At 40.6% G+C, this 19,854-nt stretch overlaps 1 protein-coding gene and 2 long non-coding RNA genes across 8 annotated transcripts in view; 1 reads left to right on the forward strand and 2 right to left on the reverse strand.

The window, feature by feature from the left end:
• Positions 1-19,854, reverse strand: part of LOC146403307 (uncharacterized) — an 897,172-nt gene that overhangs the window by 807,361 nt on the left and 69,957 nt on the right. The window lies entirely within an intron of this gene.
• The window catches only part of LOC106507220 (uncharacterized), a 356,536-nt gene that overhangs the window by 308,513 nt on the left and 28,169 nt on the right, over positions 1-19,854 (reverse strand). The gene's annotated exons all lie outside the window — the stretch shown is intronic.
• HMGA2 (high mobility group AT-hook 2) overlaps positions 1-19,854 on the forward strand; it is a 144,715-nt gene that overhangs the window by 13,398 nt on the left and 111,463 nt on the right. For 2 of the 3 annotated variants that reach the window (XR_014803529.1, XM_005663957.4), the window contains exon 3: positions 1,743-1,793. Coding sequence is in view for 1 of the 3 variants with exons in the window: in XM_005663957.4 (XP_005664014.1) it covers positions 1,743-1,793 (51 nt within the window). In the remaining 2 variants the exon portion in view is untranslated. Of the gene's footprint in view, positions 1-1,742; positions 4,705-19,854 lie in introns of those variants that run through there. The other variant, XR_014803528.1, reaches the window with a different exon arrangement.

Consider the following 19,854-nt stretch of genomic DNA (forward strand, 5'->3'; position numbering starts at 1 on the left):
CCAGGCTTCAAAGTCCAACAGAACTGGGTTCAAATCCTGGGCCTTGCCCTTCACCAGTGACCAGAGTCCTTGGCCTCACCTAAGACTTAGTTGCTCATCTGCAAAATAAGAGAAATAATACCTACCTTATAAGGCTGTTGCAAAGATTGAAATAACATGTACAAATGACTTCCTCCGGTGCCTAGGGTATTTTAAGTGCTCAGTAAATGTGAACTAACACTGTAATCTTCCAAAGTTTGGGTTCGTTCATGGCACCTGTTAAATTGTAATGCCAGGTCGGGAAACTACTATTTGGCAAGAAATCCTGTGGCTTATTTTGTCTGTCTAAGTATCTATGTTTCTATGTATGTATGAATGTATGTATGTATTTATCTGTCTGTCTATCTGTCTGTCTATCTATCTATCATCTATCTATGTATCATTTCTTTCCATCTGTTTTTACCAGGTAGACTGAAGAGAGAAAGGAGAGTCATTTGGCATAGTAGACAGTTATAACAGGTAATTTAAGTACCTTTGTACCAGCTACTTACTGGCTGCTAACCCAGGTAATAAAACCGAAAATCTGGCAGAGGTTACCTATATTTTTGTGTTTATATGGCCTTGAGATGATGCTCATATGCAGCAGACTGTGCACTAGGTTTTCTTTATCCTGAAATTATTAATATGTATTTTTATAGAAAGTGTATATGATGTGTGTGTGTTAGTGTGTTTAGGAATTGGAGTAGGGGTGATAAACACAGGGAAATTGCTTTAAAATACGAAAATTTGACTCAAAAGCAAAAAAACAACTGCAATACCAGAAGAATCTTCTGTGAAGTGAAACAATGAAACACACTTTCAAGCTAGTTAGAAATATATTCATGTCAGGTCTGTGTTAAGTGTGGAATTGTTGATAATATATATTTTTGTTATTATTTTTAGCTTCCCTAGTTTCCATCTCAGGGACAAACAGTGATGACTTCTGCCAGCTTTTTTTTTTTTTTTTTTTCTCTCTGCTTTGAGTGGACTGATTGACAGGTGACTGTTTGGGGCAAAGAATAGGAAATTAACTATGTAGAAGTATGCAAATATTTGTTTTTTTGAGCTAGAAGCCTGTGTGTTCTTACTCACATTTAGATGTGCTTTTGACTAGCAATGTAGGTGTAAACTGCTTTGTAAATTGTGAAGCAATTTATCAGTGCTAATTTTTGCAATTTTAGTTGTGATATGGAAGGACAATTATCATTTAAGAAACATTACTTTTCTAAATACTGGGAGTTCTCCCTGTGGTGCATCGGGTTAAGGATCAGGTGTTGGCACAGCTGTGGCCTAAGTCACAGCCTCTGTTCAGATTCAATCCCTGGCCTGGAAACGTCCATATGCCGTGGGTGCAGGTGAAAAGGAGGTGGGCTAAGGAGCTTAAAACATTAATTTTCGAAATACTACTTTACGTAATTATGGATATGTAGGAATAATTTCTTATTATGGATGGAGATAAGGGCAAAATGGCTTTTTAAAAGCATTTTCATGCATTTCATAGATCACTCCAGGGGAGTCTTTTAGGGTGCGTGTTGCATACATATCTGTTTACGTCATGCAATGAAAAATGGAGAAGATGAACCTTCAAGGAGAAGGAGATTGTTAAAGCAGTGTAATACCTCATCTGCAAACCAGAACTTTCTTCCCTGAAATCTGTCCCTTGGTGCAGCACTTCTAAATAATGTCAGGTAGGAAATGATACGACTTCCTTTTGCATTTTGCAGAAAGCAGAAGCCACTGGAGAAAAACGGCCAAGAGGCAGACCTAGGAAATGGGTGAGTAATAAGATAAAATTTTTGTTCTTTTTTTTTTTTTTCTTTGGTAATGAAAACTTTGTCTCTCTTTTTCTTTTTTTTAAAATGAAATGAATTCTATTTTATGAATTACACGAATTTCTTTTAACTTCCGGTTTGATGAATCTTTGAAAGGGTTAATACAAGCTCCACATTATCACAGCTCCTTAGCCTCAGGCTCCAGGAGTTTACTCTTAAAACACTTTTCTTTCCTGGGAGTGTCTCCTTTTTCTGTCTCTTATCAACATGAAAAGAGTCTCCACTCTTCCTTCACGTGGGGGTAACAATGAGATGACTTGTTCCCTGGGTTGGGTAACTAAGGTTAAAGGGTATTATGAAACCTTGGAAGTTGATTACAAATGGTGATAAAATTCAGATGAAATGTGCATGAGATAACTTTTTAACTCTTTCTTTTCATTTCTTTGTGTTGTTTCCTGGATGGCTTTGCTTTGGGTGCATCTCATTTTCTAGATGGTTTGTGTTTTCCTTTTCGCATTGCCTTTGTTAAGAATCCAGGTTTTAATTTCCAGTTGTTCTTGCTCTGCCTTATAGTCACTCCTACATACGGATGTTGTCCAGACGGTGGCTTGCATTGCAGGTGCACTTGACCTCATAGGCACACAAATCCTGTATCTTTTTGTTTTTGGTTTTTTGTTTTGGCTGCACCCACAGCCTGTGAAAGTTCCCAGGCCAGGGATTGAACCCACAAGTGTAGCAGCAACCTGAGGCTCTGCAATGACAGCACCAGATCTTTAACCAGCTGCACCACAAGGAAACTCCGATCCTATTTCTTTCTGAGGCCAAGAAGTTCACTTGATTGCTGAAGAGCTTTGCTAATTTTACCACATTAACTTTGTTCTCAATGCTGCTACAGCATCATGTTGTCCTTCTGATTTGTCTTTCCCACTGACTTAGGAGAAAGGTCCTACAAACGAATAAAACTGATTCTCAGGAAAGATAAAGACATCGTCTCTATCCAGGATTATCTTTGATGGGATCTTTGGCCTTCCTTCCAAAGGCCTTCATGCTTTGTCTTTCTCTGAAGTTCCTTTGCTGCAATGCTGGATTGCAGTTTCCTATTAGTGTTCCATTCCTCTCTCCTCTAGAATTCTGCATCCCTTTCTAGTTATACTTTCATTCAGTTTATTCATTTTGTATTTCCCCCCCCTCTGCTCAACGTGTATTGGGGTTAGATTTCTTAGCGTAAGAAAATGGGGATGATCTTTCGATTAAGAGCATCTCAGGAGTTCCCATCGTGGCACAGCGGAAATGAATTCGACTAGGAACCATGAGGTTGCCGGTTCGATCCCTGGCCTTGCTCAGTGGGTTAAGGATCCGGCGTTGCTGTGAGCTGTGGTGTAGGTTGCAGATGCGGCTGGGATCTGGCATTGCTGTGGCTGTGGCAGAGGCCGGCAGCAACAGCTCCGATTGGACCCCTAGCCTGGGAACCTCCACATGTGGTGTGTGCGACCCTAAAAAGACAAAAAGACAAACAAACAAACAAAAAGAACATCTCAGTGTTACAGTGTAACCCTAAAGTAAAAGCATTTCATTCCGTCTTCTGGGCCTGTGTTCCCACCGTGGTGCAGTGGGTTAAGAATCCGAATACAGTGGCATGGTGGTGAGGGTCTGATCCCCAGCCTGGCACAGTGGGTTAAAGATCTGCCATTGTCTCAGCTGCAGCTCAGATTCCACCTCTGGCCTAAGAACTTCCATATGCCACAGGTGCCGCCATAAAAAACCAACCAAACAACAAAAAATCTCAAACAACCTTCTGTCAATAAATGAATTCTCTCCAAACCAACCCACTAGGTGGTGATCCTCCAGACCCTGCTTGATTACCTCCAGTGTTGGGAAAATCATGACCTCTTAAGTCTGCTTCTTCTTTCCTGGAAAGCTCTGAACATTAGAAAATTCTTCCACCTGAATGCCTCTTATTTCCAATCTCTGTCTCCACGCCTCCCTCCTGGGAGGATGCAGAGTAATTGTATTACTTTTACTTGTGATAGCTCTTTAAATATGTGAAGTTATCATGCTCTTTGTTCTCTTATCTGGTTTGAATATCTCTAATCCTTTCAACTTTTTCCCATAAAGGAACATTCTTCTTATTCTCCTCTGAGTATGCTTGTCTTTTTGTCTTTTGAAATATGTTATCCAGAGCTAAGTATCATATTCCAGGTGTGGGCTCCATAACCAGTGGGTTTAATACCTCTCTTGTTGGACATATGGTTTCAGTTACCTGTTACTGCTCTTCAACCACCCCCAAACTTAATAATGTAAAAAAAAAAAAAAAAAAAAAAAAAAAGCTCATGGATTTTTGAGGTCAGGAATGCAACAGACATGGACAGGGTGCAAGAAAGGTTTGTTTCTGCTTCAAGATATCTGGGACCTTAGCTGGGAGGACTCAAGGGACTGGTGGTACCTCTCATGCTTGGCGTGGAATCTGGAGGCATCTTCATTCACAGGCCTGGTGTTTTTGCAGAGTTAGCTTAAGGTCTGGGTGCATCTGGGCATTTCCTCTGGAGCACCCACCTCCCTGGCCTTTCCAACTTGGTGGTATCGGGTAGGCAGCCTTCTGACCTGCACTCAGAGCTCCCAAAGAGAGGTTAGGAGCTCCCACATGAAAAAGCTGCAAGCCAGGCTTTTTTTGACTTAATCGCAGAAGTCAGAAAGTGCCACTTCCATTATATGCCAGTGAGCACACTGTTGACTAAGTTGGCTCTGGCATATATATCAAATGTGAGTCTGCCATTTTCTAAGCATCAGACCTTTACAAGGACATCTTATCTCATTGACCTTATCAATGAAAAAAAACAAACCTGTATAAACTTTCTTATGGACCACGAAATGAGCAAGAGTTTTCTTCGAAGTCATGAGATTAATGTTGCCGAAATGAAATGAAATAAGTGGTAAGCAAATACAATGAAAGTTAACCAGCATGACAGCTTCCATCAGGTGTGGCCTCCCACCTCCCAACTTTATTGAGATTTCATTGCCATATAACATTGTATAAGTTTAAGGAATATAACCTGTTGATTTGATGCTTATCTATTACAAAACAATTACCATAGCAGTATTAGTTACCACCTCCGCCATCTCACGTAATTACCGTTTATTTTTTTATGATGAGAATATCTAAGATCTACTCTCATAGCAACTTTCAAGTATATAATACAGTATTGTTAGCTACAATCACCATGCCAGATCCCCAGAACTTAACACTAGAAGTTTGCACACTTTGACCAATGCTTCCTCACTGTCCTCCAGCCCCTGGCAACCACCATTCTACCATCTGGTTTTATAAGTTTAGCAATTTTAGATTCCATAAATACATATCACATTTGTCTTCCTCTCTGTGACCTAGTTCTCTAAGCATGATGTCCTCAAGGTCCATCCATGCAACTGGCAGGACTTCCTTTTTTCTCTGGCGAGTAATATTCCTTTGTATAGGTATACCACCTCTCCTTCATGAACTCACCATAGGTGGACCCTTAAGTTTCATGTCTTGCCTCTGAATTGGTCTTTCTACTTTTCATCTTTTCTATGTTTGGCTCCTATCTAATGTTTGCCAGTTAACCTGTGTAGGGTTTAGTCACGTCACTACTCTTGCTAGAAACTTTGTATGGATCCACGGCTGGCCGCTGACTCGATGACAGTGTTCCCTAGCTCTTTGAGGTTCCTGTAGTTTAGACACACTTCTTTTTATGCCTTTCTTTCCCACCACCCATCCTCACACAGCTAATGTTTCAGCCAAGCTGGAATAACATATGTAGTAATTAAAGGATCTCTCTCTCTATATTTTTTCCTGAATGGATTCTTGCTTATTTGGGGAAGACCTTCATGTTGGATAAGCAGCCCATAGGTAGCACCCACAACAAAAACCCTTGCCTTTCTGGGTATAAGTGGGCCATCCTCATTGACTCTTTGGTGGTTTCTAATTTTTACTGGCTGTGAGAATGGAAACTAGTGTGTAGCAAACTGTTACAAGACCCTGATTTGTTCCCCAAAAAGAGTTGTGCTCCTTCGAAAAGGAAATAAAAGGAAATTGTGTATTTTTTTTCTAGACAGCGTGTTTCCTCTCTGCTTGTGTATATTCTGCTGGGTGAAGTGTGCAGCCAGTCACAGTAAGGCACTCGGTTCAATGGCATGCTTTCCTGGAAAGCTTGTACTAAAGAAATAAATTATTGCATTTTCCATAGGAAATGAGCCTTATACTTTACAGCAAGTTCAATTCTTTCCAACGGTGTCATTCCCTGATTTCCTTGTATTAGAAATAGAGTTTGGCACTGACAGGATTTACTAGGTGCAGGGCCTAAAAGCCAAATGGCTCCCCTTTTATTCTTCTGGGTTGTTTTGTTTTCAAGTTCTTTTGCTTTGGGAAAGACGTCTTGTACATTTCATAGTGTCAGGTAACAGTGACAGGCCTGGAAGAAGAAGATACCGACGGGCTAAGCCCGTCACCCGATGGGGTTGGGATCAGCCCGGGGTAAATTACTCCCAGGTTGATGAGCCAAAAGTATGTGGATGTAGAAGAGAAGTTTGTGCCCATCTTGCTCCTGCAGGGAATGGCATGTTGACCTGTCCAGGGAGGACCTGAACTAGATTTTGGTTAAGAGCTCTTCTGTAGTAACTAAAGGATTTCTCTCTCTCTATTTATTCCTGAGTTTGAATCCTATTGCAGAGCTATTCTGATGAGCTGCTCTGGCCTTCACTTTTTTTTTTTTTTTTTTTTTTTTTTTTTTGGTATGGAGCAGGTGAGAGGTAAATGAAGGAGAGAGAAGTGAGACCTAACTTTTCTCCTGGTCTTAGAGTCAGGAGCTCAGGCTCTGGATTCAGGTGGCTTGGGTTCAAATTCTGCTCCATCACTTGACTAACTGGCATCTTGAACTGGCATTTTAAAACATAATTTTAACGTTGAGAGATATTTTTCACTGAGATAGAGTTGATGTACAATAGTATATGTTTCAGGTGTATAGCATAAGGGTTCACAATTTTTAAAGGTTACATTCCATTTATAGTTATTATAAAATCTTAGCTATATTCCCTATGTCACATGTAGAGCTTATTTTATTCACAGTTGTTTTTACTTTAATCCTTGATCCCTGTCTTACCCCTCTCTCTTTACCTGTCCCTACTGGTAGCTATTCTTTTGTTCTATCAGTGAGACTTTTTTTTTTTTTTTTTGGCCTTTCATCTTTTTAAGGCTGCACCTGCAGCATATGGGGGTTCCCAGGCTAGGGGTCTAATTGGAGCTGTAGCTGCCAGCCTACACCATAGCCACAGCAACGCAGGATCCAAGCCGCATCTGCAACCTACACCACAGCTCACGGCAATGCTGGATCCTTAGCCCACTGAGTGAGGACAAGGATCAAACCTACAACCTCATGGTTCCTCATCGGATTCGTTTCCGCTGCACCATGATGGGAACTCCAGTGAGACTTTTTTTTTTTTAATATTCATTAGTTAGTTTTATTTTTTAGATTCCACGTGTAAGTGATATCCTATAGTATTTATCTTTCTCTGTTTCACTTAGCATAATATCCTCCAAAATTTCATTCTTTTTATGGCCATATAGTAGTCCTGTGTGTGTGTGTGTGTGTGTGTGTGTGTGTACACAATATCTTCTTTACCCGTTTGTCTGTCAATGGACTAGACATTTAGGTTGTTTCCATGTCTTGGCACTTCTAAATAGTTCTGCTATGAACATGATAGTGCATGTATCTTTTTGAATTAATGTTTTCATTTTTTGGATAAATACTCAGGAGTGAAATTGCTGGGTCATAGGATAGTTCTGCTTTCCATTTTAAAGGTCCAGTTTCCTCACTTTTAAAAAAGTGGGCTATTTCTCGTATTGTTTGTTATGTGAGGATTCAATAAGGTAATGATGCAAAGGGCTTAATAAAAGGCCTAGAACATAGTAAGTGCTCAATAAATGTTAAACATTGTTATCGATTACACTGTACACTTTCCTGTAGACATCAGCTACAGCCTAAACCCTGATTACCTATAACTACCTGTAGTTACACATGGAGAGGGGTGTCACTTATGCATCAAACCACCAAGTACACATACCATTATATCTTCAATGTATCTATCCTGAATATCATCAAATTTTAGAATCACTTATAAATAATACTAAAAAACATTTTAAATCTATTTGCAGGTAAGGAAAAAACTTAAATTACAGCCTATAAGCCTTTCATCTCATGGTAGAGGTTTGATGTCGTGTTGTGTTCATCAGTTTGAAAAGTAGCATTTCTGCTGTTTGCCTCAATGAGGCAAGTGAGAGGTGTTCTTGGTGTCTCAGAACCTGTGTAGAATTCCACCAGTCAGACCTTCCTCCAATTGAAACTAGGCATTTCATATTTATTTGCATATCTCGATTTTTTACCTTAGAAAGGAGCTCATCGCCTAACTGATTTGGGGATGGAAAATACTTGGAAAAAGTTTTAGAGGGAGGCTAAGACTTAAGAATGCAGTGAAATAATGAAGATGTTAACCTTGCATGTGAAAAGCTCCATCCAGATGTTGTTTGGTGAAGCAGCTAGTGCTTCTGGAGGAAAAGAAGCAAGGACAAAACAATAAAGAATAAATCAGTGGGAACCAGAGATGTTTGTAGGTGTTTTGTTTTCAGAATATCTTTATGAGAACGGAAATTAACAACAGAAGGGAAATACTCCCCAATATGAATTAATGGTTTGTAAAGAAAGAAAATCATTCTGGAGATACTGAAATTGACCTAGAAATTGACCCAAGGTCCAGATGCTGAAGCATAACTTCAATTGGTCACTAGAACGTTACTAACAAACCCCAGCTGTTTTCTCACGTTGCTGATTCTTTTTATTTGGTAACCGAGTGTATGCAGTGTGTTAATTTAAAAACATTCATTTCCATTCCATCTCTTTTGGGGGACAGTTGTCTTTCTTTTATTAAAGAGCTCCTGCTACACAGGAAAGTGATGTAATTTCATTTGTTAGTTAAACAGTCTAGATAGGCAAAGAGAGATTTTTGTTTTGCTAAGTTTGTAGAAATCTAGAAACTAAAGTGATGATTTAAAGATCAAGTAGGAGGCACTAAATCAGAATGAAACCTATTACAACTAGACTGGTGGAAACTCTGGATTTCTTCTAAAAAAATCCCAGCATTAATGTATTGAGGAACCTGGAAATCTAATGTTGAAGTTAAAACATTAGATTTCCATTACTTTTCCCCTCCAGATGTTTGTTACTTTTTTTTTCTTTATTAGCTTTTAGCCATTTGTAATTTAACACTTGCTTTGTTTACACTGAAAATATTTCTTCAATGTTTAGAAAGGAATATCCAGTAATATGTATTGCAGATAATTGTAAATTTTTACTGGAGTCAGAGGGAAAGAAATGACTTTGATAGAACATCAAAAACTGTCTACTAATGGCGTGTGTAAAGACAAAACCATTTTCCCTCAGAAACTTGTAAAAACAACATGCTTTAAAAACTGGGAGAGCTTCCCCTAAAGCCCATATGAGTTTTTGACATGTGCTCAGTAATTAAAATATTGACTTTCTGATGCTTGCAGTGTGTTCAATATCAGTAAGCTGTATTTTCTGAAACTATCTCCTTTGCAACATTTTGCGGTAAAAATGGACTTTTATGCAAACCCTAGCAGAACTCTGTCAAGAAGAGTGACTTAAGTTAATTTTCTTTTTTAATAGCTTACTGCAAAATTCACTAAAATGATTGTTTAACATTGCAAGATTAGGAGCTTTCTTGTGGTACAGTGGGTTACGTGCCCTGTCACTGCAGCGGCTCAGGTCACTGCTATGGTGCCTGTTCCATCCCTGGCCAGGGAACTTCTGCATGCCAGGGGTGCAGCCAAAAAAAAAAAAAAAAAAAGCAACATTCAATATGAAAACAGTAATACATAAGTCATACTCAGAAGGCAAGAATTGGATTTAGTATTTTGATCCAGTCTCTTTTTTGTGTCAGTATCGAAGTGCGTTCTTAATTTTGAATTCATGATCATGATATCTTTAACAAAGAGACTGATATCCAGCTCTCTTTGGTCATCCAGCTTGGCCTGACCAGCTTCTACCACATCCTGACTGTTCAAGATTATACAGACATTGGCCCTGGGGCCCACTACTCAAATGACGCTACCACATACCACAATGGCCATGGGGTCTTATTAAACTGTAATCAAGGAAGATTATGTTTTTCGCCCACTTGTGGTTGAGTGGCAGATTATAGACAAGAGGCCGTTCAAATAAATGTCCTGTTTCTCAGCCCAAAATAATCAGATCAGTAAAATCCTGGCCAAGACAGTTATCTCAATTTCACTCGAATTAAATGACATGTACTATGAAATTCAAGGACCATTTTTTTATGACAGGAAATATATTTGAGATGTTATCCATACTGCCATACACATATTTACCTATATTTCCCCAAACCTGGGTATTTATGGATGGCAGTAAATATTTCTAAAATGCCGGAAACCCTCACATCATATATAAATAAAACTAATATGCCATGTATTCTGTTTTAACTAGGTAGGATAGGTCAGACTATTCCTCCACATTTCAAGAAACACGTTTGTTTTGTTTTTAAGAGAGGAATCTGTTTTTATTTTAAGATTTTTTTTTTTTAAACCAAGGAATTCTTGATTCTAAACTCTTCTATATTGGACATAAATAGTTCACTCTTTTTGGCAAAATTTCAATCCAGCGGGATTTAATCAAGCCTCCCATTTCTTCTCTGGACTGAGATGAAGACGGTCTCGATGAGCTGGGTACTTTGGGCAGGTCGCTTTATGTACCTAGGCTTCTTCTCCCATTTAAAGGCTTGATAGGAACATGCTTTGCAGAACTAATGGCTGTCAAGCATTTGGAGTTGGAAAACACAAAAGCCTACAACCAGCTCTGTTTATGGCTGCAGACAGCTCTATTATCCAGAGACTGATTGTCGAGTTTGTAGAGGATCCCGTCTCCTGTCCCCTTTTTGCCTTTGTTTTCCCTGCTCCCTCCTGCTGCCTGCCCTTTGGCCATTTCACTGCTCATTAGCGCCTCCACCAGATGGGGGGCAGGGCCAGGAACAGGGGTCAAGTCTGGTAAAAAGCTTGGTGGGAAGGAGGCTGGGAGCCATGGCAGACATAAGGTTTTCAGATTATCTGTCAATTTGATACAACCGAGCTACCCCCAAATCCTGTCTTCAGGGGTAAATTCAGTGTGGGCCATGATAGTGGAATTTTTTTTTTCATTCATTATTTGTTCATTCTTACAATAAGTGTGATTTTTAGACGTAAAAGAACATTTTCAGGATGCTATAGGAAGCAAAGTCTCTTCTTTCTAGTTCCTTAGTATGGATGAGTGGCTGCAGATCAGGCTTGGTTTAGCAAGCTTTTGCCCCTGTTTGAAGCTGGAAGAATTGCACTGTCTCCTCTTCCATTAGACTCAGGTTGGGGAATAACATGACTTTAAATTCAGGCAAATGCAGATTGCCTTACGAAGCCAAAGTGTCCTGTCGGGGCATTAAAAGATGGTAGATAGCTCACCCTAGCTGTATGACCTTGTCATCACTCTGTGGTGTGGTTTCAGTGCATTAACCCAGAAAATGCTCTTCGAGTGTCTCTTCAAACATAGTATAGTGGAGAAGACTCAGCATGTAGGATGGACAACATGGATATAGAAGAAACTTATTTTTCATTTTTAGTTTTTGTCTTTTTAGGGCTGCACCCACAGCACATGTAGGTTCCCAGGCTAGGGGTCTAATCGGAGCTACAGCTGCCGGCCTACACCACAGCTCAGGGCAATGCCAGATCCTTAACCCACTGAGCAAGGCCAGGGATAGAACCCACAACCTCATGGTTCCTAGTCAGATTTGTTTCTGCTGTACCACAACGGGAACTCCTAGAAGAAACTTAAACTCTTTGGTTCACATGTTTGTTTGCTTGTCTCTTGCTTGGCTGGACCTTTTAAACTCTAGGGGCTCCAATTCCGAGACCCTTTGATTTTATGATTATCCATTTGTCTAAACATTTTGCAAAAAGTCCTCTGGCAATATTACGGATCCAGCCCTGTGCCAAGTCCCAGGAACGCAGAGGCCAGCAAAACAGGTGGGGGCTGCATTTGGGGTGCTTACCACCAAACAGGAAACCCAGTGCCAGCCTGTTAGATCACTACTCTGTACTTGAGAGGTTGTGAGGGCGAATTTGATTCCAGGCTTGAAGTATTTTGAGCTCTTTAGAATTTTAGTCCTTCCCCAGAACTGATTATGTTGCTTTTCCCATCCTAATAACACTCTGTTATTGTTTGAATTTAGCTACATACATCATTTATGAGTCAGTTGCACTAGTGGGCCTAGGGTTATAGTCTGCTGTTATCACTACAGCAAATAATCAGGCCAATATCAGAATATATATGCACATCTGATATTGGCCTGGTTATGTATATTGGATTATATATAGTTATAATATATGATTATGTATGTATAATATATATAATATATAATTATAATATATGATTATATATGTATAATATATATAACATATATATTATACACATATATAATTATATATGTATAATATATAATATATGATTATATATATCAAAGATATATGATTATATATTTATAATATATGTGATTATGTATTTTATTTTATATATAGCATATATAAAATCTATGTAGTATAGATTATATATGATCTATATCATATAGCTTGTAGATTGTATAACCTATAATATAGATTATTATAGATTGTGTATGATAAATCATGCATATATATGCATATGAGTTATCAAAAGAGTTCAATTTTAATTTAAAAAGACTTAAAAAGATAGGGATTAAAGCATCAGATGCAAGCTCCAAAAAGGAGGGGAAAGGGAGTCAGAAAGATGGGGATAATTCTCTCAAGCCGCCATATCAGCGTATGTCGATGTCGTTTTTTCTCTTGGTTCATGCTGACTATAATGTATGTTCATCAAATAAGTTAAAAATCACTAGGCGATTATATACTTTAATGTTTCTGAGTCGTGAGCCCATTTGTATCGAAAAACCAGCTCTTTGAGCATAGAGAGCAGATCACGCTTACCCTTAGCACGCAGGACATAGAAAGGAATTCGGCAAAACGCTTAAGAGCTCAGACTGCCTGGTGGGTTCCCTCATCGGCCTAGCAAGGCAAGTTGCTCAGTGTCACCAGCCTGCTCTCCCTGTGCATAAAACCAAGGGCAACAGGCCTTCTCATGGTGTAGGATGATTTGGGGAGAATTAAATGAGAAGCCATCAACAATTTTTATTCATCTGGAGGCAGGCACTCAAGATCATAGTCATTGATATTAGTACAGTTTCAGGACTTCCTACATGCCTGGTGACCAGAATGACCGTATTTCATTAGCGTATGAAATACATGGCCTTTCAGTTTTTATGTCTAGTGGTGAGGGTGGATTTGAATGGCACTCTCTGGCTTTTTTTTTGTTTTTTAAATTGAAAGATTTGTATTTTCAAAGCAGCCACACAAGGGTTAAAAGTACAACCTGTAGGCATCAAAGCAGTGTTGATAATAATTTTGAATTCCAGCGTACGGCTTTCCACTTACAAAGTACGCTGGGAGCCACTATCACCCAGGCCCGATGCAGACTTCGAATGCCTTGCCCTATATTAATGTTTCCATTCCCTCACTCCTGGAAATAGCATTCTGCTTTCCAAAATAGACTCCAGTGCTGTACGTTAAAAGAGGTTTTTTTGGTCACGGCTTCGGATCATCAGGAAAACAGAAGAAAGCTTTGTTGGCCAAAACATCACAAGACAATTTTCCAAGGTAGTTTTTAATTTTTGTGCTACCAAAAACTCACTTTAATTGCCCGTCTCCCATTTCCTCGGCTCCTAATTTTTAGTGTTAAGATGAAAATAACGAGAAGAGAAAAATCAGTGAAGAGTGATTTGCTTCCCTGACGTCTTTCAAGGATATTTTGAAGCACTGAAAGTGACACATAAAGCAGTGGGATTTGTAGCTAGGGATCCATTGGGGGAGAATCTAATACCCTAGGTTTACGTCACTGTAGGAATAAGGACTTCGCGGTTGGAATAACATAGGTAGCAATGGCACATAACTTAGACGGTTAAGCATTAACATTACCAATAAAGGAAGTGCGGGTCGGCCAACTTTCCAGACAATCCAAATATTTTCAGTCTTGAGGGAGCACCCTATTACAGGAAGCACCAAAGCCCAGGGAGGTGTGGAGGATCAGGTCCGCATGAGATTGTAGCTGATGACGTCTTACAAAATACCATTTGTTTTGTGGTCTTTGTATCCTTCCTGGTTCCAAATGATCGTGCTATCAGAGACGACGTGTATCACCCAGTTTGTGTCAGAAGCTAATCCTAGAGTCTAATTTTCCTTATTCCAGAATCTCAGTTCCTACATTTGCTTTCCTGCCCCTCTTCTCTCAGATGGCCCAACTTTAATGTTGTGTAAATTTCCTCATGGGTTTTGATGAAGCATTGGCAGGCCTGGGCCCACGCACAGGGGGTAGATCTGAGATGGAGCTGGAAGGTAGGAACGTGACCACCTCTGTGGTCCCGCAGTCCCTCTAGAGGCTTGATGTTCAGCGCATGGTTCGTGCCACTGGGCTGTCCTTCCTACAATGTTTGCATTCTCCTGCGCTCTTAATTTTCCCTTTCCTTAGAGGGATGTTTAATTTTTATGTCGTCCATGTGCCTGTCTTATCTTTGGACCGTATGTCTCCCACACATATTGGATGGAAATGAACGCATTCCCAACGCTAATTCTCCTCCTTGTAATTCCCTTCCGAGCAATGGTACAGAGTGTACTGATGCTCCATTTAGATTTGCCATTTAGAGGAGTTCCCGTCGTGGCACAGTGGTTAACGAATCTGACTAAGAACCACGAGGTTGTGGGTTCGATCCCTGGCCTTGCTCAGTGGGTTAAGGATCCGGCGTTGCCGTGAGCTGTGGTGTAGGTCGCAAACGAGGCTCGGATCCCACGTTGCTATAGCTGTGGCATAGGCCGGCGGCTACAGCTCCGATTCGACCCCTAGCCTGCGAACCTCCATATGCCGCGGGAGCGGCCCAAGAAATGGCAAAAAGACAAAAAAAAAAAAAAAGATTTGCCATTTAGAGTGCTCATTTCCAGGCTATCAAACCAAAACCATGTTTTTCTTTAGTCCTACTCTTCTTCCAGGGGTAACTTACTTCTTTTGTGGACGTTAAAATCGATCAGTGAATCATCTGGGGCTTAGGATTTCGTGCGTTGCTCTGCATGCTATGTAGACAGTTGATGAACTACACGAAATCATTCAAACTCCATAATTTCATAAAGAATAAAATGGTGGCTTTTGTCTAATAGACAATTGTAATCTGCTTTGCTGTGAAATCACTGATCTCAGGTAGAGATCACTTGGGACCCTTTTTAGTAGTTATAGGCACACAGTTTCTCTATTATGTCACTTGCATGGTCGAAACCTCTTTGGGGTTCCTTTGTTTTCACAGGGAACTAGTTCAGGTCACACTCATTGGTACCACGTGGTTTTCTGCCGCATTTATGTACGTCAGGGGATTAATGGGATGTACATTAACGTGTACATAAATTGTGTAGTGTGAAGGGCTTGCCCGTACATGGCCACAGTATGAAGAATTCCCTGAAAAAAAATTTCCAGAAAAAAAGAGTTTTCTGCTCGAGATTCCTAAAATGTGGTATGTATTCAGCTACAATTTGCTCTTGTTTTAAGTACTGTGTTACAGTCAGATTTTAGATCCCTGTTTGACAAGCCGACAGTTTCTATCCAGAAGGCAAACAACGTTTTTGCATCTGTGTGAAAATGGAGGTGTCTTATTTTGTGGTTTGATCGGTATGCATTTTTTTGAGTCCGAGGAAAATGTCTAGATTGATTTACTTACAGTCTTGAAAGTATCTTCGGTGGAAAATTTTTATATACACGAACAAGCCGTCTAGAAAGGCGATTTCATGAGTACCCTGGTAATGGTGCGCCGGTTTAATCACCCCGCCTGTGACAGGAGGGTCTTAAGACATTCAACCTAAATTTCTCCTTATACGGTTTTCAGCTCATTTCCTCTTGTCTTGTTCTTAATGGTGACGGAGAACATCTGGTTTGTCCGTTTGCAAAATAAACCTTCCTACTTGGGGCAGCGGAGCGTATACACACGTTGGGTCCTAACAGATCTGGGTTTGAGTCTGGGCCTTATCACTCACTACCCTTAGGCCATTGTTCCTTCTCGGGGCCTATGTTTCTTCTTTGATAAAATGAGCCTGATAATTCTTCCTTTGTAGTTTTTGCCTCAGGTGTCCAGTTCCTGGTAAAGGCTCACAGTGTAGTGTATCATTCTTGTTAAAACGTGTGAGAATTTATTAATTCAGGATTTCCTTTTTGCACAATGACATTCCCAGATCTTGCTAATGATGTCCTTTTGTTCCAACTCACTAATCATGGTTCTAAATGAGACTTCAGATGTTATGGCAGACGGAGCACTGGGTTTGCAATGAAAGGCCTCTGACTTGTGTTCTGACTTAATGAATTTCTAGTTAGATGACCTTGGAAAAGTCCCTTACCATCCTTGAGCCTGCTTTCTCATATATAAGATGGGGATGAGAACGATCATATTATCTGTACCTTCCTCTCTGAGTTAGAGTGAGAATAGCAGAGAAAAGTAATTGATAAGTGGCAAAGCATCACACAATCCTAAGATGACACCAGTAAATAGAATCCGCAGTTACTATTTATTACTTTACAGTAGGGTGAATCAAATTGGTCTTGTGGCATTCCCACTGTGGCTCAGTGGTAACAAACCGCCTAGTACCCATGAGGTTGCAGGTTCAATCCCTGCCCCTGCTGAGCGGGTTAAGGATCCAGCGTTGCCATGAGCTGTGGGGTAGATCACAGACGCAGCTCGGAGCTGGTGTCACTGTGGCTGTGGTGTAGGCCGGGAGCTGTAGCTTCGATTTGACCCCTAGCCTTGGAACTTCCATAGGCTGCAGGGGGCGGCCCTGAAAAGAAAAGAAAAAAAAAAAAGAAATTGGCCTGTTATATATATAACTTTAAAAATACAGGTTCATCGTCCCCAGCCTCACCTATATCCTACTTAGCAGCTATGAGACATTTACTCTTTTTTCCATTTCCATGTTCATCAGCTCTTATGGCCGGAAGATTAAAACTGACACCTTTCAGATGTATGATGGACACATATTAAAAACAGTTCCAGAGTTCCCGTCTTGGCTCAGAGGAAACGAATTCAACTAGGAACCATGAGGTTGCGGGTTCGATCCCTAGCCTTGCTCAGTGGGTTAAGGTTCCAGCGTTGCTGTGGCTCTGGTGAAAGCCAGCAGCAATGGCTCCGATTTGACCCCTAGCCTGGGAATCTCCATGCCGCAGGTGTGGCCCTAAAAGACAAAAGAAAAAAAAGCAGTTCCAACATTGCAGGGATTGAATTTGAATCTATGTGCAGAGAGGCTAAATCGATAAATAGTGTCAGGTGAGTAAAGGGAGGGCCAGGTGATCTAAGTGGGAATAAAGAGGTGACGTGACCCAGAAGGGGGTAAATAAGCAGCAGAGATCTCTCCAGTGTTGGACATTAAAGGATAGGATTGGTAGACTTAAGATAGACACTGCTAAGTTCCAAAGAGAAGAATGGCATGGTCCAACGGCTGAATTCAAGAAGGGAACTTTGGGACTTTGGGGATTGCTTAGCGTGGATGTGACCTTGGAGGTTACAGTGATCCTAGGCAGAAGGGGACATAGCAACGTGCAAATGAGTATGTGCCAGATCCGTTGGTTTCATTTTAAAAATCTATTGAACATATAGTTAGTATTTGTAGGTGCAAGAAGCTTCTCCCTGCATTTGTATTGTATCACTCTGTTTGTTTCGTTGACATGATTCAGTCTGGTTTCAAGTTTTCACTATGGGGTTGACAGTAGTTAAGTTTGGATAACAGAGAGTGGGCTTTGGTGACATATTCCTGTTGATTGCTTTACACTATTCTGTATTCTAATAACAGTAGCCACAGGGATCGGCTGTCCATTTTAGCTTTGTCGATGCTGCTTTCCTGGAGCCCTTTCCTCTATGGCTGTCTGTGACCTTAGCCATTGAATCATGTAATCGTTTTTGGCCTCCCAAGCCAGTGACTCTGAGTAGGCAGAGTGGTGGTGTGATGTCATGTCTGGGGCATGAGCCTGTACCCTCACCACACATGGGTCCCACCCTTCCTGGTCTCGGCAGCTCAATACACAGTGCTTGGCACATAGTGAGCGCTCAATAAATTTAGTCACTTTTCCTGTCTCTCTCTCTGGATCTCAAATAGGAATATCCAAGTTGGAGAACACCCCATCGCATTAGGCTCCCCAATTAAAATCCATGGTGAAAGCCGAGGCGGATGTGTGGGAACGTAGTTCCAGATGCTTTAGTTAGTCTAGGAAAGATGACTGCACTGCTTTACAGCGAGGCCTCCCCTGCTCATGCATCATAAAAAGATCTCTTATGGGATTACTGAGTTTTAACTTAATGCAAAATTGATAAACGGTGGATACTGTTGTGACATTTGAAAGTACTAGGTGTGAAAAATAGCTAATGGGGGTACATAGTTTCAGAGACTTTGTGTTCTACCAACACGGTTGGGAGTTTATTGACCTCCTCTCTTCCCCCCAAAGAAAAGGTCCGAAGGAAGGCCCTCCCCGTTGTTTCCAAGTTTCTAAATAGGAAAAATAGCAAACTAGAAAGGAAGATTTGAGAGCCATACGCATTTGTGTTTTTTTAAGGAAAAACTTTCTTTCCTGCCCTTTCTCTGGTAGAAAGATTAGACTCCCTTTCTTTCTCCTTTCACCCCAATTCCAGCAGATATATCCTTATTTTTCCTTTTAATTCAGACAATTGCAGATTCACGTGCAATTGTAAGAAAGCAAACAGAAAAATCCCCTCAGTGGTGGCATTTTGTGAACCATAGTACAAGTTGCCTCAATCAGGATATTCTGTGAGTACAGTCCACCCATCATATTCAGGTATCCACAATGTGTGTGTGTGTGTTTGTGTGTGTGTGTGTGTGTGTTTTAAGCTCTGAACAATTTTACCACCTGTAGAGATTCATGTAGCCACCGCCAGAGGTATTTGTTCTTAAGATTGTAAGTTGCTTGGAAGTTTCCAGCACATCCCATGAGGACAGACATTAAGATGTGCCTTCTCTTCTAAATACACAAGAACTTTGTGTGGGTGTAGGGAGGTGGAGAGTGGAAATCTGGCCCCTGGTTCCCGTCTGTGGCTGTGCAGTCACTCTTTCACATTCCGTCATTAGAAAGGGCTGGCTGGCCCCGGCAAAGTCAAAGGTGGGCTTGGCACACAACTAACTACTTGCCTGGAGTTAACTTAGGCTGTTGTACTGTGTTAAGAGTTCTGCCAATTTCAGAGGCCAGAAAGCAAAGACTTGGCCTAGGAGTGTAACACACCTGCTTTTCCTGAGGCCACATGCAACAGGCTGATTTGAGTACCTGTTTGCCCTCTTGGGATATATTGAAACGTGTCTCCAGAGACTGAGGTTGTAGAGAAATGCTTTCTTTTCCTCCTAGAAATTTGTTTCACACAGATTTTAAAGGTCCATAAGGACAAATATCATTGGGGGAAATGTCCTGTTAATTGTACTTTGGCTAGCTGGCCCGTCTCTAGAATGAACTATGGTAGGATCCTGTTATTTTGAGACCTTTAGGAATATCCACATTTGATGCCCTGACAGCATTACATTCCCTAATTAAAAAAAAAAAAAAATGCGGTATCAGTCACACACACAGAGCAAAGCTGCACTGTGGTGCAAACACTCCTCAAATGGCCGGGCTGCCTCACTGGCTGAGGATCTCTTTGAAAAAACTGGATTTGCAAATAGCTCAAATTGTGAATATTAAAATTTGAGAACGATAAAGGTCTGTTGTGTTCTGCTAGTCACTTCTAGAATCTGAGTGTTTGAGTAGATGACCAAAATGTATGATTATGATGATGGTGATGATATTTGGGCAGGATACCCAATGAGCAAAAGCTATAAATTGGATCACTATGG

Source organism: Sus scrofa, chromosome 5 (assembly GCF_054392235.1).
Source record: "Sus scrofa isolate SSC_HxYL_T2T_F1_AM1 chromosome 5, Sscrofa_HxYL_maternal_Yorkshire_Landrace_v2.0, whole genome shotgun sequence".
In the NCBI taxonomy this organism is placed as follows: domain Eukaryota; kingdom Metazoa; phylum Chordata; class Mammalia; order Artiodactyla; family Suidae; genus Sus; species Sus scrofa.